Here is a 24959-nt window from a genome sequence, read left to right on the forward strand (position 1 = left end):
ATAGCACAATAATATTCCATCACAATCATATACCACAACTTGTTCAGCCATTCCCCAATTAATGGGCATCTCCTCAATTTCCAATTATTTGCCACTACAAAAAGAACTGCTGCAATATTTTTGTACATATAGGTCCTTTTCCTTTTTTAAAAAATCTCTTTGGGATACAGATATGGTAGAGGTATTGCTACATCAGAGGGTATGTACAGTTTTATAGCCTATTGGGTATAGTTCCAAATTGCTCTCCGGAATGGTTGGATCAGTTCACAATTTCACTAACAGTGTGTTAGTGTCCCAATTTCCCCAATCCCTCTCAACATTTGTCATTTTCATTTTCTGTCATACTATCCATCCTGATAGGTGTGAGGTGGTACTTGAGAGTTGTTTCTCTAATCAATAGTGATTTAAACCATTTTTTTCATATGACTATAGATAGCTTTGATTTCTTCATTTGAAAATTGAGGGGCAGGATATCCGTTAATTCTTTTTTTCTGAGTTTTTACAAAAATTTTTCTTTTTTAATTTTTGGCTCAAGTGAAGGTCTGCTGGGGAAGAGGGAGAAAGAAATTCACTTAGGAAGGAATGTGATATAAGAATAAAAGTTATCAATTAAATGTAAATAAGTAAAACAATTAAAAATAATTTGACAAAAACAACAATACCATAGAAATCTTTGTTACACTGAGGTTGAGAGAATTGACCAACACATAATGGTCTAACTGGGTTACATAGGATTTCTACTGGAGAAAGCCCATTATGCTTCACTGCCATGACTGGCCCAGCAGTATACCTGATGATAACCAGTAACTATGCTTGATTTTCCTGTATTTTAGTTTAGTATTCTTTAGATTACCTAGAAACTTACTTCTTTTTACCCTCTGTTAGTCTGTCTTCCTGCCCCACTGTTTATATTGGTTACTATTGTTAGACGAGTCATGTATGATAATCAGGACTCTGTCTTGTCTCATTGAAATTTAGAAGTATTCTTGGCCCATTGCCATGCCATGGATGCCTGCAAGAAGCTGTTTGTTTTTCAATGCAAGATAGCTGCTCTTATTCAATGGTTGTAAATTCTTTGACCAGTTAGCACTTATTGCTACCTGTATAACAATAATAATCTGGTACCCATAACTGTCAGCTTTCTAATTATGAAGAATGTAATGTTTAGAAAGATGTATTTAGTTCCAGTAGCATCCTCAGCCCCTTGAAATGCAGCTTATTTCTCCACTACTTCATTATCAAATCCAGTGACATTTTCTAAGTCCCTTTTAGGCTTCTCTGAAGATTTTAATGTTATTGAACACCATCTCTGATTGTGTAATTTCTTCTGCCTTGCCTTCAGAGACAATACCCTGTCTCAGTTGTCCTCTGACCTCTGTAGCCAATCCTTTTTCCTTTCCTGGTTTCTCACTCTTTCAAACTCCTTAAGCTGGGTGTACACCAAGGTTCTATCTTTGATTTTCTCTTTATACTCCCATCTTTGGCAGTTAGCAGATGACTCCTAAATCTATGTCTTAAGATTTATATGTCCTCCTTTTTTCCCATCTCCAGCTCCACATATACAATACAATCAAATGTAATACAATACCCATTTATTAAGTACTGTGTAAAGCAGTGGGAGTACAAATAAGAAAAGATAGTCTGCTCTCAAGGAACTTATACACTAAAGGGTAGGGGGAGATTATATACACAAGGAAACTAAAAAACTGGAGAGGAAAAGGTACTTAGCATAGGAAAATGATGATGATGGAGTTGGAATCCAAAGAATGCAGCTGATGGAAAATCAAGATATGTCTGCACTTCTGAGCCCTCTTTATAAGGATGCTCTGGGAGGAGGTTTTTTTCTTCACCCTCAAGTCCTCCTGTCAAAGGACTAGTGGCTCCTGAGGGTTCTGATGAGATGTGAATAGTAAAGCTGAAGTTTCCTGATGATGGGTTTCCTGGTGATGATAGTATCCTGGGGTGTGTGTGTGTAGGGGAATGATGGCAATGGAGTTATTGGGAGATGAAGAGATGGCTGGGCTTCTGAGCCCTCTTTATAAGGAGGCTTTGAATAGTTAGGGTTCATGTAGAAAAGAAAATGACCATGATAAAATTAAAATACATCAATCCAGCTTATTAAAAACCCGAAACAAATGTAAGGACCAGCTAGATTTCCTTTACACAGATTAGACTAAACTGGCCTTCAATTCATTAAGGGACCCTTTGCTGCTGGGGCACAAACCAAGCATCTCAACTCTTTGCCTTTCACTTCTTATACTGAGAAGACTCATTCTATAGACAATGATTCCAAGTAAGAAGCTGACAATCAGGTGATTTTAGAGTCTGTTCCAGGAAAGAGCATTCACAGAAGGCCCCTGAATCACCCCACTTTTCATCAGTAATGTCTTAGTTGGCTTTGGCACCCAAACTGGTAGGATCTTTGGGAATTGTCAGGCTTTTCAGACCTGTGAGCGAGGTTGGGTTCCTGATCTCTCAGCAATGAGCTCACCTGCCTGTCTTCATTGCTGTAAATATGCTGCTCTCTCATATCAGAGAGCCTCATCAGAGAGGCTCTAGGGCCTTATGAGGACTTTGCTGAGGAAGAGATCTAACTGATGGTGATGCCTCTTTGAATGAATAATCTCAGATTGCCGCTGTTATCCCTCTCCTGTACCTCCTCCTTACCAAAGTGTACAGAAACTCAAATGATTAAAAGATGAATCTGGCTTTGAGCTTGGGAAGGAAGCAGCCTGACTGCAATGAGGTGCTCACTTTCATTCATGTCGGCTGTCTATTCATCTGCTCCTTTCAGAGTTGGCACAGGATGACTCATTGTCTTATTCCCCCTAACCATGTGTGTTTTGACTTTAAATTCGGCTGTCTGACGCCAAGCACTGCTGAAGTCATGGCAGTTTGAGCCAGCAGCCTCCCTGAAGAAACCTGAACACGTCTGGATTGGAGAATCTGAGCACTTACGCAGAGCTGCTATAGATTTGCCTTTTTCTTTCTAATTGAAGGTAGGTCAGTAATAGCAGGGCTCATGAAGGCATCTAGCCCAGAATAGACAAAATCAATTCTTATCACATCAGCATAAATGGCATTATTTTTTAATGTTGGCTACAATTTCTGAACTGAGATATGGTAGCCCTTCTTTGAATGAATCTCCAGGGAAAAGAAATTAAATAATAGTAATAAAGATGCTCTATATTCATTGAATCCTTTATACTTTTCAAAGCCTTTATCACCTACTTTCTCATGAGATTCTCCTGAGAATATATGATGGTTATTAGGGCAAACAGAACTGTAACTAGGTGTGGGTCACCAGAGCATTGCCCCAGGGCGACAGATTTAAAGGATACTAGACTTAGAGGATGCTGATAGCACTTGTGGTACTTTAGCAGTGTAGAAACAACAAAGCTTCTAGGAAACACCTAATCAGCAAGACATATGAATTTAAAAAATCAGTCAGTTAGTTAGACACCTATTGTTAATTCAGCATATTAGATTCCAGCCACTGTGCTAAGTTCTAGGGATACAAAAAAAGATAAAAACAGTCACTGCCTTCAAGGAACTCACAAGGGAGAGACAACATGCATACAACTATGTGCAGATAACATATATACAGAGTAGATGAAAGATAATCTCAGAGGAAAGTCAGTACCGTTAAAGGGCACCAGAAAAGGCATATTATAGAAAGTGAGTTTTGAGCTAAGATTTGAATGAAGTCAAGGAAACTGGGAGGCAGACGGGAAGAGAGAGAGCATTCCAGACATAGAGGCAACCAGGGAGAATGGACATTCAGGAGATATAGTGTCTGGTGTGAGGAATAGCCAGGAGGCCTGATTGTAGAAGAGGGGAGGGGAAAGGAACAAACATTTCTCAAGCACTTAGACTATTTTAAGTGTTTTACAGATATCTCATTTAATCCTAGAGTATGTGGAAGGGAAGAAAGTGTAAGAAGATCAGAAGGTAGGAAGTAGAAAGGTTAAGAAGGGCTTTAAAATCTGAACAGAGGAGTCTATATTGGATTCTGAAGTAACTAGGGAGTCTCTGGAGTTTGTAGAATATGGGAGCAACAGTGTCATATTTGAACTTTAGGAAGATTGCTTTGGTATCTGAGTGGAGGATAGATTAGAGTGAAGCTGCTTGAAGAAGGGAGACCAACGAGAAGGCTATCAAAGATCTAGTTATGAGATGATGAGGGCCTGCATTTCCTTGCCCCACTGGGTAGTATAGCAATATCCAAGGAAAAGTTGGGAGGTATACATGAAAGATGTTGCAAAGGTAGGATTGGTAAGACCGGGCAATAGACAGCACATGGAATGGGGCGGGGGTGGGTGAGCAATGAACTCCTTCCTTTTCTTCCCTATCCCCAACTAAAGTTATGTTCAGGCACACATATTTTTACTTATAATACTGAGGGCAAATAACATTTCTCTATTTTACGGATGAAGGGAATGGAGATCAGTAACGCCACAATCATATGGCTAGTGAGAGGTGAAATGGAATCTAAGTTCAATGCCCTTTTTATATTATGCCACCTTCTGAATCATGAGGACATTTGGAGTCAGGGGACCTATATTTGAATCCTAGCTCCTGTACTTATTGCCTGTGTGTCCTTGGGCAATTCATTTAACTATATATATACAAATATATAGATATATAAGGACCTCATTGTCCTTATATATGGTACCATTTATAACCTATGTAAAATTAGGGAGGTGGAACAGACGGTTTCTAACGTCCCACCTACTTTCAACTCCTATGATACTAGAATTCTAAGATGATAAACTTAGGAAGTTTTTTTTGATTTTGTTTTTGTTTAATGCAATGCTTTAGGTATTAGTGAACTATCCAAGTGGAATGTCCTATAGACAGCAAGGGAGTCTGAAGAGTTAAGTGAGGGCTTAAGTCTGGAGTTGCAGATTTTAGTTTTGATCACACAGGTTTAAACTATATGATCTATAAATTCCCTGAGGGAGTGAGTATTTCCCAGGCACAGTTAATCCACAGCAAAACTTTAAAAAAAATCCTTATTCATTAGTATTCCAAATGGATCTGTCATTACTGGTCATTTACATATCATCTTATGCAATTCTTGTCCACATCTAAGACATAAATCTACTGGCAACTATTGCCTCTCCTGCCATGCTGCTTCCTCACAGTGGCTAGGCTGGCTTCCAATCACCTTCTCAGCCAACTCTACAATAGTGGAAGTTGGGAAGGAAATATTCCCATAGAACTGGCTATACTTAAGGCTCTGTTTTCTTCTCTCAACTTTGCATCATTTCAAAGTACACCTCAAGACATCAAACTTATGGTGGTGAATCTCTTTCAACTTAGTGGGGCTTGTTCTTGGAAAGTTTCATGCAGTTCATCCCTGGTACCCAAACTTGTAGCTTTTCTAGACTGGTAGGAACCAAGGTAATTTAGTCTCTGTCAGCACAACCTTCAGGAAACTGTGGTCCCCTCCATGCTGTGACAAAGGCATCAGAATAGGGCTTTAATTGAAAAAAAAGATGATTATAGAAATATCAGCTCTAATTATTACTTCTATACCTTGAGAAAACACTACGTAAATAAGGACCTACCAATAGATCCCATAAAGCAAAGCAAAAAATATATTTTAACATAATATTCTTTGAGATTAAGTAGACAGTTCCTATAAGGACACTTGAAGATAGGAGAAGAGGAAAAGCCTAATGATTTGCAAGTTACTATGGCATGGACAGCTATGTGCCACAGTAACTGGAACACTGGGCCTGGAGTCAGGAAGACTCATCTTCCTGAGTTCAAATCCAGCCTCAGATGATAATTAGCTGTGTGACCTTGGGCAAGTCACTTAACCCTGTTTGCTTCAGTTTTCTCATCTGTAAAATGAAAAGGAAATGGTAAACCAGTCCCATATCTTTGCCAAGAAAACCCCAAATGGGTTCATGAAGAGTTGGGCATGACAGAAGTGACTGAGCAACAACAACAACAACAACAAAATATGGCATCTAGAAAATGAACTTTTAAGCAATGGGGACAATATATGATATATAAAATGGCCAATTCCTGCAATAATTTGTTCTGTTTGGTTGCTCCTAGAGGGATGGAGGCAAGAAGCCAATTTACTGAAGTACTGAGATAAAGTCCAGTTTTGTTTGCAAGCAATCCTCACCTTTAGTAACCCCAATTACTCAAGGAAGAAAAAAGAATGAATTAGCCTTTCACCGACTCTAGGATTAAAATGAAGAAGTGACTATTCAGATTCAAATCTCCATGGGTAGCAAACTTCTTATTTATTTCAACTTCCGAAATCAACTTTCTATGATATCAATACCTACCCACATATGTGTATATATATATATGTATATATATATATGTATACATAAACACAGATAAATATATATATAATACATATATATGTATAAACACATCTATCCATCTAACTATCTAGTTCACAAAAGGCTTTTCTCACAATGACTCAGTGAAGCAAGTATAAGCATCATTAAGCATCATTATTCCCATTTTACAGATGGGGAGATTGAAGATTAGAAAATTTAAATGACTGAACCAATATTCTGTACTACCAGCACTTAGCATAGTGCCTGGCACACAGTAGGCACTCAATAAACATGAACTGGATTGAATATGATCTCATCTTTATATATCATTTTACTGTTTACAAAGGACTTCTCTCACAGTGTCCCTGCAGGAGCAGACAATACAAATATTATTTTTCCTACTTTATAAATGAGGACACTCAAGATCAGAGAGGTAGTATATATATAGTCACTTGCCTAGGAAATGACAGAACTGAGATTCTAAACCAAAAAAGCCTGCTGACACTCTGTTCAATACTCTTTCCAATATAATTCTTTGCGTCTCATAGACCAGTTGGACATGACCAGGGATGCCATATTATGAATGATAATGGGAGAAAAGGAAGGGAGTAAGCACATATATTGATATAGATATAGATAGATTGATAGAGAGATACATATAGCACTGACTATGTGCTAGGTATTGTGGTAGGTGCTTTTCAAAAAGTATTGTTTCATTTTATCTTATGACAAATATGATCTCATTTGATAGTCATAATTCTATTAATGTTTGTTTAGTCATCCAAGTTCTCTAAATATTTTAGAGTTACTACTTATCAATCACTTTTTCCAGGCAAAATCATCAGGGAGAAGTTTATTTCAGACATCTTCCCACCTCACTTTTCAAAATCCATTTCCCTACTCTTGGTGAGCCCTAATATTTTGTTTTTAGATGCCCAAAGAGACTCCAACCTCATTCTGATGCTACTCCTCTAGCATCCTGCTCACATTTCCATAGGTACCCATATCTTGGCTCCTTTTTCCACATGGTATATAAACTTAGCTTTTGTAAATTCTAGTCCCTTAGATTTCTGCTGCGTGACAGATTTACAAAATGATGGTAAACTAATTTAAGCTAAGGGTGTTAATAGCTGATTACATTTTAGCCTATTCTCTTTCCTAGAGAGTATTTATATTTTAAAGGATATTCTTGGAGGCATACAAGAATCAATTAATTTCAATTTCCATTGGCTTTGCTTGTACAAAAACTTTTCAATTAACATAATCAAAATTGTTCATTTTGCACTTTGTAATGCTCTCTATTTCTTGTTTGGTCATAAATTCTTCCCTTCTCCACAAATCTGACAGGTAAACTATTCCTTACTCTCCCAAATTGCTTATAGTATCAACCTTTATACCTAAATTGTGAACCCATTTTGACTTTATTTTGGTATACGGTGTAAGATATTGGTCTATGCCCAGTTTCTGCCATACTATTTTCCAGTTTTCCCAACAGTTTTTGTGAAATAGTGAATTCTTAACCCAGAAGCTGGACTCTTTTGGTTTATCAAAGAGTAGATAGTTATAGTTGTTGACTACTGTGTCTTGTGTACCTAACCTATTCCATTGATCCACCACTCTATTTCTTAGCCAGTACTCATAGTTTTGATGATGGCTGTGTTATAATACAGTTTAATATCTGGTATGGCTAGGTTAATTTCAAATTCCATTGGAAAGTTGTTGGGAGAAATAATTTTGGCACAGTAATCTTTCAGGCAAGGGTGCCCCTAAAATTCTACTATGTAAGTAACCATTTGCTTTTTCTGTACCTGTCAGTTTTGATATGCCTGATGCTACTGGAATGATGCCTGGTGAACCTAGATGTAAACTTTAGGGATTGTACAGGTATTCTTAGATAAGCTATACTGATCAATGACAACTGATGTCCATTCATATGGCATAACCTCAGTATTTTATCCAAAGTATCTCCCTCCCCCCCATCTCCTGCCACTTGCTGGGTTATTTTTTTTTTCAAAACAGTCCCAGAGTTTTGGACTGTTATTGACCAGGATTGAATGTTGTATTCTCATTGTGCACCTAACTGGCTTTCTTTCTTGCACATGTCTTGTTTCCCCACCCTGCCTTGTCCCAGTGTATTAGTCTGAGTGCTCTGCCTTAGCCTTTGTTTGAGAACATTGGCCCTGGATGGAGTTGTTTCGTTTTGTTCCTGGGAGAACTGCATGTCTGTTTATGATATATCCAGTATTGTCTCATTAGCAGGGCCATGTAGGTCCTTGATGATGAAATTTTCTCTGCAGGAAAATGTCTGAAATGTCAACTATACTGAAATTCCCTCTTATGTAAAGGCTTGGTAAAGAAGATGGACTTAACTACTCTGTATTACACAACTTTCACACTCTAGATAGCATTATATATATTTTACCCAGAGTACTAAATGTGAGAGATATTGAGTGATTTTGAGGAGTCAAATAATGAGTCAATGGAAGCCCTGAAGACTGAATTTTAAACTTTCACTTTGGTGAGTGATACCTTCTAATTTCTATAAGTTTATGATTTTAAAGGCCAGAAGGTCAGTGTCAGATGGTACTGGGGAGAAGTCACTAGACTGAAATCACATTTACCCTGAAGTACATAGTGCTTTGTATATAGTCTGAGAAAAATGATTCTTTGAGAATTGAATTCAAAAGAATACATTAATATAGTGGAAAAGAAAGAGTGAAATCACATTTACCCTGAAGTACATACTGCTTTGTATATAATCAGAGAACAATGATTTTTAAAGGATTGAACTGAATTTAAAGGAATGCAGTTTAATATAGTGGAAAAGAATGATGAACAAGGAATTAGGAGGTCTAGATTTGACTCCTAGCTCAACAACTAATTTGCTCTATGACCTTGGGTGAATTATTTCTCTACTCTGGACTCCGGTTTTCTCCTTTGTTAGGATGCTGGGCTCACTATTTCTATGGTATTTTTCAAACTACAAAATTCTATCATTCTATGAAAATATCACTAGTTATATGAAAATACAATTCACAGAAACATCACGTTAAGGTGATGGGAAGAGTGTGAAAATGGATTGATAAGTTTGGCTTATCAGTTAGGCAAAGTAATTTACTTCAAGAAAGTAGTCAAGCTTTCTTCTCACAAAATACTTCATGCAGAAGATGTCCAAATGTGGAGCCATTAGAATAAGAGGAAGAGGAACCCTCTTCCCCTTCCCCTCAGTACCAGGTAGCTCTAGAAGAAGCCAAGGAATGTCTTCAATAAATAAAGAGAAGCCTCTATTTACTTGCTATATATAATCCTGTCAGTTACAGAGCAGGTACTAATCTGCTTTGATAGAAAGAGTTTCCTCACTGGCAGTTCCCTATCAATGAGATAACAGATATTGTTAAAAATGTAGTTCTCACTTTAGGACCTTTGCAGAAAGTCACATAATTCCTTTCCTTCCCTCCCCACAACATGGACATCAGACACCCCAAATGTAAAGACAATACTGTTTCTATCTCAAAATTCAAAGTGAAAGCAAGTAAAAAACATACATAGCATAAATAATAAAGGTTACCTTAAAATTTTAAATAAATATGAGTGGCAAATTCCAAATTCTAGGAAAAGTGTTATGAAATTTTTAAAATGGGGCTCAATTATATATGGAGCCATATTTACACACATACACTAAAATGTATACATGTGCATATTTGCATATTAATATGCATATCTGATAATTTGGTTTCATGTAAATATAAATGAGAAAGTTAATGAAATAGACTGTATTTATACATATAAATAATACACATACAAAATATGTACATATGTTCACACGTGTATATTGTATAATACACATGCATGCACACACATGTGTGTATGTAATATGATCTGAAATTTTCTGAAGGCAAGGTTTACCCTATGCAGTTTACATTTGGATATGTATAGCACACATGTACCTCCTGAACACTGTTTGTGTAGTGTGTCAGATTTATAGATGCTGACAAATTGATAAGGTGGGTGGTCTTCTATACTCTCTGATTTGAGTGGAACCTATAAAAGATTTTCCATCCCTTAATAACTCTCTCAAAAATAATACCCTTCTTTATGCCATTGTAGGGGTAAGTGAATGGTGGTGGGGGGGAGGGGAAGAGAAAACAGAGAAAAAGGACAGAAGAGAGAGGAGAGAAAGGAGAAAAGGCAGAGAAGAATGAGAAAAGAGATCAGATAAAGGAATAAAGAAAGAAATTATCTATTCATCCTTTTATTATTCTTGTGTTGAAGGAAAGGGTTTTTTTTTGCCTCAAAAACAAAAATAATTTCCTGTGACTTCAGTTTCTGTGAATAACAGTTCAGAATGATTAATAAGAAAGTAGAGGGAAAAAAATCCACGATGGAATTTGTAAGCTTTTTATAACAGTGAAAATTGGAATGGAAAAGATTTAATTTGGAAACTTGGCAGTAGCAGTTTCTTTCACTATATATAGAATGCATACTATTCCTCATTTTCATACTCTTTCAATGTAACTTAAGGCAGATCTTCCCTCCCTCTTCAAGAGTAGTGTTAGAGAACAGCTTTACTGACAATGAAAGGAAAGGAAGAGGAGATAGCTTACAAGAGACAAGCTAGGAAAGCAATGAACATTTTTTCCAAATCTATTTACTGTAACAATTTAAGAATGTTCAGGCAGGAAGGATCTAGGGAGGGAGGGAGGAAAGAAGAGATGGTGGAAATGGTGTGTGAGGAAGGGAGCATGAAAGGCAGGAGGAAGGAGTGTGAAAGTAGAGAAGAGGAAGAGAAAGGGAGAAAAATAAACTACCATCTAGTTACCCATAGAAATATTCAAGCAAAAACTGCATTGCTATTTGTCAGGGATATTGTAGAGGGGATTCTGGCATATAGTAGGAGGTGGGAATGAATGAATTCTACTGTCTCTATTCTATGGGAGAAATTTCAAGAGAGGTGGGAAAGGGGGAGATTATGGAGGACAGGAAGGGAGGGGAGAGTTGAATTTTGCTGAGTTTTCTGGTGCTTGATTGCTTTCATGTAAATATAAATTCTGATGAGAAAGGTAATGAAACGGAGGAAAGAAGATTTGAAAGGAAAGAAGATGATTAAAGGCAGAGTGACTATACAAATGACAGCAAAATTAAAATCTAACAGAAATATGAAGTGGAAAAATATGGAGAAAAATGGTCAGAGCAACAATAGGAAGAAAGAAAAAACTCAGTTTCTAATAGAGGAATAGGTTATCTTAATTAATTTGGATGTAAGTTGCAAACAACTGTCTTGAATTTAACAGTGTCAAAGCAGGCTATGTGAGTGAAAATCATTACTCAGACACAGAACATAATTATTTTGAAAATGCTCAAGACACAAGCTTTGCTTTCTGAGTGACTATAATAGCTAGCAATTTAAAGATTTCAGATAGGGATCCGAAATGTTAAGGAATGCTTTTAAATGATCCTTTTCATCTCATGTTCTTTGATGAAATGAAACAAGATTATCCTTGGCTTGTGATATTCCCTCTACAATGTGTTTTTGGTCAGCATAAAAGGTGATTTCCAGGTATATTACATTTGAAATTTTACTCCAAATAGATTTAATTGAGGAAAAAATAGTTATAAAACTGTGGAACATTACTATTAACACAAACAGCTAATAGTAGAGGCCAGTCATTTAATCACATGGTTAATAAGTATTTTCAAAGTGCCTACTGTAGACAAGACACTATGCTAGGCATTGTGTTGTAGCATAGGGATACAGAAACAATACTTGACCACTTATATTTTAATATGTAGAAAATAAATTTTACCAAGAGATGAATGAAAGATTATAATATGTGAAAGTCATGATGATTGATCTAAAAGAGATAAGAAGATGATGAGTTCTTAGGTGGCAAATCTGTCTTTAGACACCATTCTGAGAAATCATGGTGAGAAGAGGCTGAATATTTTTCCAGGGTTACCATCATGAGATTGACAAACTAGTTATCATTAAATTTAGAAAAGAGATTTTATGCAAAATGCCTTGAAAAAGGGCCAGACCTTACTGTAGGCCAACTAATTTCTAGGAAACACTGTTCCCCTATATGTCCTGAATGTACTTTCTCAGAACATCTGGGAATTATATAGCTTCTGTTATAGCTCATTACCTCCTGTTCATTCTCAGGTTGATTTATATGCCCAGGGTCCTTGTTGAAAGGACCAGTTGTATGAAAGGTGACAGTTATATGGATAGTGGTTGTAGGAGAGTGATTTGGTTTCTCTTGCATTCTTTACTTTACAAAAAGATTCATTGAAGAGAGAATTTATGTAGTGATTTCCTCTCCTATATTTAAAATGGCATTCAATTTTCATAAAACACTTAAGTACTACTGAATAAAATGAGGTAAACCTGTAGTTTTAAATGATTCTTACAAAGTGCATAACACTTTTTATGAAGCAGTAGGGAATCAAGATCATAAGCAGCAAATTCTTATACTCTTGCTTGGTTATATTCATTAATGTGGAGGTAGAGGAAATCATTTGGTAACCCACCCTGACTGGACTATTATTAATGTGTACTAGATTTGAAAGAGATAAGAAACAGTGTGCACATTCCCTCTTTCCCTCAATGTCAGAATAATCCCTAAGGCAAATTTCTTGTTCACTTATTCCTGAAGTGGAGGGACTGTTTTTTACTTTTCCCTCTGGAAAATCTAAGTCACTTTAGTTGTTCACAACATTTTCAGTTCTTTCTAGAAATTAGACAACATAAAATACAAATGAGGTCCATGTAAATCCAGGATCTTCTTTTTACACAAATCACATGAACATGCATGTGGAGGATTTAAATACAAACAAATACCAAGGCAAGATTAAAAATCATAAAAGCCAAGGGAACTTCAAGTTTATTTGATAAGAAAAGTGTTTTTTTCCTTGAAGAATGTTCAGTTCAAGATGTGGAGTGTACGAATAACCCTTTTGCTTTCATTTTGCAGTGATAGTATGAAGATGATAATACATTTTTCTTTGTGTTCAATGAACAAATCCTTGTCTTTTAAACTTTCTCATTAGGATAAAAATCAATCCATAACAAGTTATTGGAAAAATGATGAGACTGTCATGCAATTAACTGCGGCTGTCAGACAGATTTCTTTCTTTATTTCTGCCAAGGGATGCTTCACATAACATTGACTTTAAAGGGTTAGTGGAGCTTTTTCTGCTTTAGATCATGTTGGATAGTAGAAAACTGCAATTTTCACCCCAAAAAGACAGGTGGCGTAAGCATGCAACAGAATTAGAATGTTGTTTAAAAACACGCACGAACACACACACACACACACACACACACACACACACACACACAAAACCTCATAAAATGATTATTTTCTCTAGTGCTCTTTGAAAAGCTCACTTGTGCTTTGGTTGTGTGACTGAGTACAGTGACGTCAGTGTGGCAGTGCAGAGTCAGGTGGTGTTCAGTATAAGCAGAGGGAGCTGTCCGGGTGCTGAAAACAGTCCGTAAACTCCCAGCTGACAGACGGGAAGAACATGCTGTGGATGCACTCGGCCATCTAAATAACAGGTAAGACTGTGTTTCCATTTTATGTAATGAAAAGTTCTATGTTTTCCTCTATATTCCTAGGTTAATATGAAAAGCTTAATCTGGTATATGTATTTCAAGTAGCAAAAAATGAATAGCAACCTGCTGCACATTTGACCATTGTAAGGATACTATTATTCTGATGACCGAACCTCTCACTTGTGTCATATATGGTTAGGGTATTCAGTGGTCAAGAGTCAAGTAAATTGGACGCCAGGGAGGAATAAGAAGGAATGTGAAAAAGTTAAAGATCTTGATGCCAATGCACATATTTCTGTTAAGCTTTAAAATCCTAACATTCTGTAATATTTAACAGAACCAGATAAAATCCTAGAAATGTTATTTATATATTTAATATGTTAGGTGGTAGGTTTCCTAGGTTGCAAATACAGTTTATCAACATTATCAGAATAGTTTGCTTTTTTGCATTTACCTTATAAGACCTCATAATAAAACAACTATGTCGAATCCACATTGGGATGACATACCCTGAAAAGAACTCTCTTACTGCTTTCTAATTTTAATTCAGAGAGGCTAGGATAAAAGTGACAATGTATGCCTAGGTTATCTTTAGTTTTTTAACGGACTAATCCCTTGAGATACAGTTCACATGATACTAGAAATTCTATGGAGATATTTTTTAAACTGGGTAAAAATACTATGTCAAACTGTTGTGGCTTTTGTCATGATTTAATAGATGATCTAAGGATCATTCCATTTGTTGTTCAAGATCTTGGCCAAGACAGGATTTCATTTCCTCAGATTCAAGCTGATTAGATTGTTCAATTCATATGAATAGAAATACTGGGGACTGGGTTAACATCTGTAGAAAGAACATTTTAATTCAAATGCTCTGTGGTGTAAAGAAACAAAAGAAGTGTCTTGATCAGCTGAGTATGAGATGATTCAATCTGAAAACAGACATTATTTCTTTTAAACTACATGATGAACTTCTTGGTCCAGTTTTCATCATTTAAGAGGGATTCTGAAAGGGAAGGTAGTGTTTTGATTCTTATCCTGAAAAAGCTACTATTTGACCAAATAGAACCTGCAAAAAATGAGTAATGATTAAGTTGTTAAGCTATGATGTTAAACATACTGCAGTACTTACTGAGGGGAAAAACATTAAACCAATCAACCAAAGCACAGTAACCAGAAATGAGCATTTTAAAGACACACAGATCTCTAATTTTAAGTATGCTATAGAAATATAGTTTTAAACTGAATCAGTGTTCCATAATGTTGTGAATGCAAAAAGTTGAAACTGATACCTGAAGTGAAATTAAGCTTAAAATAACCTGAAAAAGAGCTTAAAATCTAATTTAGTTTAAGCTTGTGGTTTTTTGGTTAAGTTAATTTACTCAAAGATAAAAAAGCAAATATTTCTACTCAGAAATACTTTAAGTGATTATTCTACTTTTTATTCTAATGAAATAAATGATAACCTATGAAATTAATCTGTAAAGATGTAATTGACTATTTCAATAAAAGAAGGTCATACATTTAGACTAATAGCAAACTGAACAATCTGGGGTAGTCAGGGTGAAAGTTGTCAAGGAAACAATGCCATAATTCACAGTGTTAGGCACTGGTCAGCAGAAAATTATACACATGGATCTTATTTGAATGCTTCACCTGTTGCTAAATCAATTTTTTTTCCTATCAGAAGAATGTTAGATTTTCACAGGATTGCAGAAACAAACAAGGCAACCATTTTTATATTTATTTCATGTGCAACTAAAATGAAGTATTGCCAGGTATTAGAAGGAAACTGCTCAGTAGCAGCAGTGATAAAAGCTAACATCCTAATTTTCATATCAGGTTATAAGTCCATTACATTTTGAAATGAATGGAAATATTAAAGATGATAAATTCAATACCTCCTCTTTGTTCTACCTAAGTTGGGAGAGAAATAGTGGTTATTTTAAGAATTTTTAGCAACATGAGTCATTCAAGAGGATGTTTTTCACAGGTCCACACCAAAATAGATAGAGACATTGGAAAAGCTGGTTCTACATGTTTATAGGGACAGAAATAGGCTAGTTAAGAAAACTCGGGCTTCAGTGTGAGCATCTGTGATTATTTACTATGTCCTATTAAAGACTGATGAGATAATATGAAATAAAATGAAGAAATGATAGTTGTGGTTAATGATACAATAAAGGCAATGGTGACCTCATTTGAATCAGTATGAAGTACAGAGATTTAAATATATATTTACATTTTTGTCTTTGCTCAGTTGTGATCTGAAAGGGCACGTATTTTGAAGGTTAGCAAAGCTTTAGTCTTCCAAAAATCATGTGTAAGACTTGGTACTGGTATAACAAGTTATTGCTGGGATGAAAACTCTTTGCAGAAGGGTCTTATTCATAACTGAATTTAGTGTAGATTTGTGATACTATGCTATAATAGACTATCACATTTAGGAATATCACTGTAGCATTGTCTATACTATACCAGCAAAATTGGTTTAAAAGTGAAAAATCCATTAAACTAACCATCTGTCTGGTCAACACAATCTCCAACAGTTGATTAAAGTGATTGTTTTCAATGTATTGAGTGATTGTTTTGCATGGTTTAGACATATCATAGTGAAATTACCCATAAATTCTGCTTCATGATTATTATTATCATTCTCAGTGACCTCTGTAATTGTTGTAGCACAAGGAAAATGTTAGTTTCTTTGGAACACTGTTATCTTTTTTTTTAAAATCCTTAAACCAGAAAATCCACAAAGACTGAGGCTACTCATTTCCAAAATAAAAAGTATACAGTTGTATCCACATTGCAAATCCTTATTGCAGTATATTTATTTGTTTGTTTACTTGCTTATTTGTTTACATGGTCTGAACCTGTGATTTCATTCTTGTAGGGAATACCTCATTACAAATTCCCTCTACCTGTGCAGATCATCAACTTATTTGTAACTTAATTTCTTAGAGAGTTACCTGAGGCATTGAAAGTTTAGTTAACTTGTCCTTGGACAGATCAAATGGATATGTCAAAAAACTGGATTTGAACAAAGGTTTTTCTGATCCAAGGCCAGCCCTTAATCCACTAAGCTATGCCGGTGTTGAGTGGTCTTCATGGTGGTTATTACTAAGGATATATCCCTAAAACTTGATGAATTTTTCTCAAAATTCTATTAAGACCCTATTGATTAACTTGTATGGCTCACTTAGGAATATTTTTGATTTTTGCTGTCAAAATTTAATGAAAAAGGAACTCCTTGAATTTCCCAACTTTGATTTATTTTTTAACTGTTCTTTTCTTTCCTTTAAGGAAATCTTTCAAACATGGCAAATCCTAAGACCTGCTGGCTTGGAGCAGCCTTGTCTCTCACCTCCTTAATTTTCCTAACCTGTTGTGTTGATGCAGCTTCATTTCAACATTATCAACTGCTTCAGAAAGACCCAGACTACAGATTAAAAAACTTTCAAAGATTTCCCAGCCCTGATATGATCAAGGCTTTGGAGTACATAGAAAACCTCAGACAACAAGCTAACAAGGGGGAAATCAACACAGAGTATAATTCTTACCAGGGAGTTCCAGTTTCCCTCCAGCAGAAAGAAAGCATTGATCAAAGCCACTTGCCAGAAAATTTAAGGGATTCATTGAATGAAGATGAGTCACATTTGATGCGAATAATACTGGAAGCCTTGAGACAAGCTGAAAAGGAGCCTCAATCTGTTCCCAAAGAAAACCAACCCTATCCCTCTAATTCTGAAAAGAACTTTCCTATTGATTTGAGTGAAGATTATGAGGCTCAACAGTGGCCTGAAAGAAGACACAAGCATGCCAAGTTGCCACGCATGTATGAAGAGAGTTCCCGAGACAACCCTTTTAAGCGTACTAATGAGATTGTGGAAGAGCAATACACTCCCCAAAGCCTTGCCACTCTGGAGTCTGTCTTCCAAGAACTAGGGAAGCTGACTGGGCCAAATAACCATAAGCGTGAGAGGGTTGATGAGGAGCAAAAGCTATATGCAGATGATGAAGATGACATCTACAAAGTTAACAACATTGCCTATGAAGATGTTGTTGGTGGAGAAGACTGGAACCCGATAGAGGAAAAAATAGAGAGCCAAACCCAGGAAGAGGTAAGAGACAGCAAAGAGGAAATTGACAAAAATGAAGAAGAAATTGAAGATGAGATGAAGCGTTCAGGGCAACTTGACATCCCAGATGAAGATCTTAGGAAAGAAAATAAGGATCAGCTCTCAGATGAAGTGTCTAAACTAATGAACTATTACTTGAAAAAGTTAGTGAATGGTGCAGGAAATGGGAAGTTCAGGGGTGGAAAAAATGAAGAAAAAAGAGCAGCCAAGTTTTTGGAGAAACAATTTGATCCCCAGTCAATTTATCAGCTAATTGAAATCTCAAGGAATTTGCAAATCCCACCTGAGGATTTAATTGACATGCTCAAAACTGGGGATAAGCCAAGTGAAAGAGTGGAGCCTGAGCAGGAACCTGAACTGCCAGATGACCTAGAGGAAATCTCAGAGACTGATGTAGAACATCCTGATTTGTTCCAAAATAAGATGGGCTCCAAGAGTAGCTACGGAAAACAACCTGGACAATCTGTGACCGATTCACTACCTGAAGGTCTTAATATTGAGGACATTTTAAGTGTCTTAGGGACTGAGAATGCAGCAAATCAGAAAGCCCCATATTTTACCAACCAGTTTAATCGAGAGAATATTCTCCCAAGGCTCTCATATTCTCCTGGAAGAATTAGAGGGCAACAAATTCCCAAAGCTGCTTGGATTCCAGATCTGGAAAGGAGACAAGTGGCATATGAAAACATGAAAGAGAAGGATGAAGAATTAGGAGATTATTTAGCTAAAGTGTTAGCTAAATACCCTGAGGTTATGAATTCAAACCAGATGAAACGGGTTTCTATCCCGGGCTCCTCAGAAGATGACCAACAAGAAGAGGAACAAATAGAACAGGCCATTAAAGAGCATTTAAGCCAGGTGGGATCTCAAGAATCTGATAAGTTGGGCTCTGTCACCAAAAGGCTTCCTCTGGTTACCCAGGAAAATGATGAAACCCAGAACAGACAGTACGTGGATGAAGATCTGTTGCTGAAGGTGTTGGAATACCTCAATCAGGCAAAAACAGAAAAGGGAAGAGAGCACATTGCTAAACGAGCAATGGAAAATATGTAGGCTGCTTCTATCAATTGCCCTGCCTCTCCCCAATTGCCCCAAGGTTATTTCTCTTTTGTGTGTTGCTCTTTTCTCCTGTTCATTTGTATTTTCTCTAAATGATGTACAGGCAAATGGTTCCAGACCACTGGAAGGTTTGTCTAAGTATCCTGAACTGTTCTCTTGTTTATGGATATGTGTATATGTTATGACTTCTGGATAGAAATAAATCATGTCCATTGTTTTAAGAAAGAAATGTATGATATTAATTAATATTACATCTCAGAAACCAATGGCTGAGGTACTGTATCTGATGGCTACAGAAGATGAAGGGTGTCTGATATCTTAAAAATTTTAAAAATTAATTGAATTATTTTGTTACTGTCTGTAGTGTTTTGTGGAGTACTGAAGAAAAAATAAAGCATTAAATATATATATATATATAGTTTTATTTACAAGGCTTTTTCTATTGTGTGTTTTACTGTTGATCAATAAACATTATTTCTGGACAACGTTGTTCTCTTCATTATAGTTAATTAAGGACTTATGGCTCTGGGGCAGATTGTCTAGCCCCACTAAGGAATTGTAGAACCTGAAAGTAAAAAAAATTATGGAAATAATACACTTTGCAGTCCATCTGGGAAGGATAATGTGAACTTACATAAGCGTGCTGTCTGCTCTTAGGACAGCATCCCCAGATTTCATGCTCTTTAATTCCTATCTATTCGGCAGTCAGAAATGATCCCAGGCCTTGATAAACTCTTTGAATCTCAAGGCTCTCTCTATGCTTATGGGGGTATATTTTACTTCCTATTGGGTAACATGAGCCCCCTTATTTATTTATTTGGAAAAGCCTCTTTTGCTGGTCTGCCACAGAGCCAGAAATCCTTATTATTAGGGTTATTCCTTTGAGTTAAGGTATTGTCTCCAAAAAGACCCTGTTAAAATGCAAATTATCTAGGAAGGTTAAAACATAAGCATCTGAGAACACAATAGTATGGATTTTCTGTCTTTCCCTATGACATAGGACAGACTATTTTAAAGGTGGAAGGGAGACTACTGGTGCTATCCAAAGAGGTCAGACTTAGGTGAGGCCCTAGAGTAGGAAGTCCCCTGAAGATGGAGCTAGCAATGAAAATCCTTTGGGAGGTGTGTGTGTGTGTGTGTGTGTGTGTGTGTGTGTATATGTATGTGTGTGTGTATGTGTGTGTGTGTGTGTATGTATGTGTGTGTATATGTACGTGTGTGTATGTACGTGTGTGTGTATGTATGTGTGTGTGTGGGTGACCTGTGGGGAGTGGAGGGAAGGGTGGGTCTGGGTAGGGGTAGGGCAAGGACAGTACCAAAAGGAATATTAAAAAAAAGTAAAGGCTTTAAAAAAATATTGTTTTTGTCTAGGCTCAGGGCTGTCTGAATATCATACAACTTTATGGAACCATAGAAATAAAGGAAATTTCATTTGAATCAATATCTTATCCCTTTTATGAACCTCTTCCACAATATGCCTTATGAAGGGTTATCTGGTTTCATCTTGATTATTTCCAAGGATGGGAAACTCACTACTTGATGAGGCAGATCCTTTTACTGTGCAGCAGCTCTATTTCTTAGAAATGTTTCCCTAAGACTGAGCTGATCTACTCCCAAGGAGCTCTTCCCTCCCCCCACGACTAATTAAGAGCTATCTGAAGAATAGTTCTCAAGTTAAGGGGCCTGCACCAAAGTGGTAAACACCACTTGGAACTAGCAAGCTGTCTAGCCCCATTGAGAGTGCTCTTTCCTAAGGTGTCTTGGTTAAGGGGGTGACATCTTTGTTTCAATGCCTCTAAGAAAATAATGTCTGGAAATCTGAGGGGGGCAGTGCAGGGAAGAAAGGTGATTTGAGAACACAAACCATGCTATGTCTTTTCTCAACTCCACCCCACTTCCACTTCCTTCCAGGTTTTCTTTTTAAATAACAAATTTCAAATGAGATGTTCTACATTGGATTCTTAGATCAGATGTGGGGATTTAAACAAAGCCACTGGGTTTTATGCTTTTCTGAGCACCAAAGTCCCTCCTTGTGTGGTCCTATAAGAGAAGCCCATAGACTCTTTCAGGACACAGCAGTTAATGTAGTCTTGGAGGCAGAGAGAGATCTGGCTAATTTGTTTAGTCTCTCCATTGTAAATTAAAGTAAAAGAAAATATTTGATTTTAAATTAGTTTCACTGGGATATTTTGGCTATTAGCATCATTGAGAAGTGAACCAGATATGTTCAACAAGCATTTGGTAAACTTGCTATGTGCAAGGCACTATTCTAGACTCTGAGAATTAAGCATGTGTGTGTGTGTGTGTGCGCGCGCGCGCGCACATGTGGAGACACAGAGAGAGAGAGAGTCCCTGCTTTCAAGGAGCATACATTCTACTAAACATGGAGTAAGTAATTTATTATTATACAGAAAGCAATGATAACCTAGAAGAATAAAGCCTCCCATGAACAGAACAATATAAACAGCATTCAGTAACTTATAGCTATAGATACAATTGTCTGCAAGACTGATAGACTCCAACAAATCATTAAGCAATTTTTGCAAAACTGCTAATCAGGCATTTCAAATGTTACTCCATACACTGGGCACTGTCTGACAAAGTAGTCAAGCTTCATCTTTGTCCCAGTGCCCTCACTATCTAATGCAAGCACTTTCTTCAGTACCAACCTATTCTTGCTGCTGCTGTAACCACAATCTTTCTGGTAGGTCACTCTGCTACTATTCTTAGATCTTTTGGCTTTTCAATATCATAAAGCATCCCACTAAAGGAAAGGAAACACAAAAGAAGTGGGGAAGCCAGGGGTTCCTAGCACAGGCTGGCCCAGGTAAGGCCTCTGACACAAACTCTCACATGGGAAATATTGGCATGATACCAAGATGGATAAAGGATCCCACCTTTTCCCCACCATATACTAGAGTTACATCTTGTAGCTTGGAGAACCACAGCCAAGAAGTTGGAAACTTTCTCTTTTTTTAAAAGGTCTAAGAGTTTTAGTTCTTCCCACTCAGTAGAAAATCAGGGGACTCTCTTCAGATGAGTCATGCATGGCTAGAAGTGGGGCCTCCAAATTTCCATGTGACAGCCAGCAGCAGAGAATACCTGTGCATACTCTAATGCATGTCCATGGAGGATTCTGGGTGATAGTGAAAATGCCCTTTTACAAAGGCATTGTTAATTTAGCACCACTATAGTTATCTTTTTCTTCAAAAATACAATCAGAGCTTCAGAGAACACAGTAGTAGAATTTCCCAATTCTCCCTGTAAGTCCTCCCTCCTCTCAATTACTTTGCGCTTGTTTTGCATACATTTTGCATTTGTTTATCTGTATGTATATTGTTTCCTTCCAGTAGAACGGGAGACCTTGAAGGCAGGGACCCTCATTTTTGTCTTTCTATCCCCTGCTTCTTGTTCTCATAGTACTTAGCCCTTAGTAAATGCTTTTTGAATGGTACTAAATTGAAATCTATTGTTTCTCAAAGAGAAGACTAAGATAGAGTTGCTATAACTCACATCATTTCTAATACCTTGAGTCCGTGTCTACAATTTACTGATAACCAGGGATCTGCCCATTCAAGACTTGGAAAATTCTTTTCTCAATATTTCAACTTTCATGATGTTCAAAATCAGCCTGGGATCCTATTGCCAGGACCACATCTTCAGAGGGAAAAATAGGAAAATTAAAAAAAATCCTGGAAAAGTAAATTTTTCCCCTCTGAAGAAGAAAATAGGTGATGAGGTTTGGCAAATGGAAGAGTGGTGCTTGAATTTGATCCAGGCCCCTGAATTTTGAATTTTGACTATGAATCATAGTTCATCATCACAGTCTTTACCAGGATAAAGTTGGTGATAAAGTATTATGCTGCTAAATACCCATTCCAGATGTGAATCTTGTGAAATTATAAATCCAAGGAAGGGAATATTCAGAGTGTTCACATGTGCGTATATATAAATATCTGCATCCAGAGAAATAACTGATAAATAGATGTATGTATGCAATAATTTCACACATGTATATGTGCATATATAGGTATACATACATATATACACAAATGCTCACATATGTGTATATACAAATGAGGGCACATACGTATATATATGTCTGTGTACATGTATATATACCTATTTGTGTCTAATGGTAGCTATCTCTAGGCTGGAGGTGGGGGAAGGGGAGAAAAAAAGGAAAAAAATTATATGATAATTTTGTTATATATTTGAGAGGGATAGCAAGTTGTGCATAGTAAATTTACAGCTTCATGTGCAATCATCTTTTTTATTATATTGTTATGGAAATGCTTGTTTTATATCATAAATTAAAAATATGTTATGTATATGTGTGTGTGTGTGTGTGTGTATTTGAAGTCAGAAGGACACAGATTAGAATGTCACCTTAGATGCTTACTAATTGTATGACCCTGGGCAAGTCATTTAACCCTCCCATGGTTCAGTATCCTTATTTGGAAAATTGGGGTGTGTGTGTGTTAGACGGTGGTCTCTAAGGTGCCCTCCAGTTCTAAGTCTATGATCCTATGATCCTTATTTGCCAAGTGACCATGTTACAGTTTTGTGAGGGCTCTAAGCCTCACTTTCCAACTGGCATGGCATGTGTGACTCAAGCAGTATGTGAGTAGGAATGGAGAATTCAAATGATAGAGATAGCCCAGGCATGGCATTCTAAAAGGCAAAGCAATGATGACAATGGGCAAGAGATTCCATAGTTGAAGATGCTGTGTAGTTTAACTGGTTAAATGTTGGGTTAAGTTTGGGGAGGGAAGGAAACGAGAATTTATTAAGTGCCTATGAGCACTTAATAAGCAGTGTGTTATAGGTGCCAATGAAAAGCTTTACAAACATTATCTCATCTAATCCTCACAACAACCCTGGGAGGTAGGTGAAAGTGAGGCAGAGGTTAAGTGACTCAGCCAGGGTCACACAACTAGTAAGTGTCTGAGGCTGGATGTGAACTTGGGTCTTCCTGACTCCGAGCCCAGTGCTCTATCCACTGCATTGCCTAGCTATCTCCTCATAGTTTAGGAGGAATGAGACCCAGGGATATTCAATCCTTCTCAGTCTCTCTTGCAGGATGACCATCCACTTACCACACCCTAAATGTAGATATGCCCCAAGGTTATGAAGTAGACTTCCTTCTCTCTGTGCCTTTTCTCTCAATGATTTCTTTCATTTTCTTTGGTTCAACTATCATCTCTATGCATATGACTCCCAGATCTAAATATGCAGTCCCAGTCCCACATTAGCAAGTACCCACTGGGTATTTCCACTTTGTTGCCACCTAGGGATACCGGAATGAACAGGGTCAAAACAGAACTTGTTATCTTTTCCACATTCCTGCCCTGCCCCCAATCTAAAATTTCCTATTTCTTTTAAAGCATCTTCACTCTCCCAGTCAACCAGGATTATAACCTCAGTCATTCTCACCTTTTCCCTTTCTCTCACTCTTCATATCCAATCATTTGCCAAGCCTTGTTGACTCTACCTCCACAATATCTCTTACATTTTTCACTTTTTTCACATGCAAGCTTTCTTTATTTCTTGCCTAGACTATTGTAACAGTCATGCCTCAAGTCTCTTCCCATTCCATTCCATCACCCATGTAGCTTCCATCTTGATTGTCCTAAAGCATAAGTCTGACAACATCACCTCCCTTTTCAAAAAGCTTTAGCCCCAAGCCATATTCCCTTTGCCTCTAGGATAAAACACAAATTTGCCGTTTGGCAATTAAGTTCTTATGCAATCTGGCCCCAGCCTACCATTCCAGGTTTACTACACAGGTTTTTTTTCCCTCCTCACATATTTTAGACTATAGCCACACTAGCCTACTCCTTGTTTCTGATAGTCAAGATTACATCTCCTGTCTACATGCAGTTTCACAGGTTG

General features: G+C 37.0%; 1 protein-coding gene across 1 annotated transcript; it reads left to right on the forward strand.

Annotated features, from left to right (window-relative positions):
* Positions 1 to 13591: 13591 nt before the first annotated feature.
* Positions 13592 to 19546, forward strand: SCG2 (secretogranin II). The gene is made up of 2 exons (XM_036753622.1): positions 13592 to 13869; positions 17170 to 19546. The coding sequence occupies exon 2, from the start codon at positions 17184 to 17186 to the stop codon at positions 19056 to 19058; it is 1875 nt and encodes a 624-aa protein (XP_036609517.1). The 5' UTR covers positions 13592 to 13869; positions 17170 to 17183; the 3' UTR covers positions 19059 to 19546.
* Positions 19547 to 24959: the final 5413 nt, after the last annotated feature.

The sequence above is a fragment of the Trichosurus vulpecula genome, chromosome 4, assembly GCF_011100635.1.
Source record: "Trichosurus vulpecula isolate mTriVul1 chromosome 4, mTriVul1.pri, whole genome shotgun sequence".
NCBI lineage: Eukaryota > Metazoa > Chordata > Mammalia > Diprotodontia > Phalangeridae > Trichosurus > Trichosurus vulpecula.

Excerpts from the sequence above, each read along its gene's own strand:
- SCG2 (XM_036753622.1), top strand. The coding sequence starts at position 17,184 with ATGGCAAATCCTAAGACCTGCTGGCTTGGAGCAGCCTTGTCTCTCACC.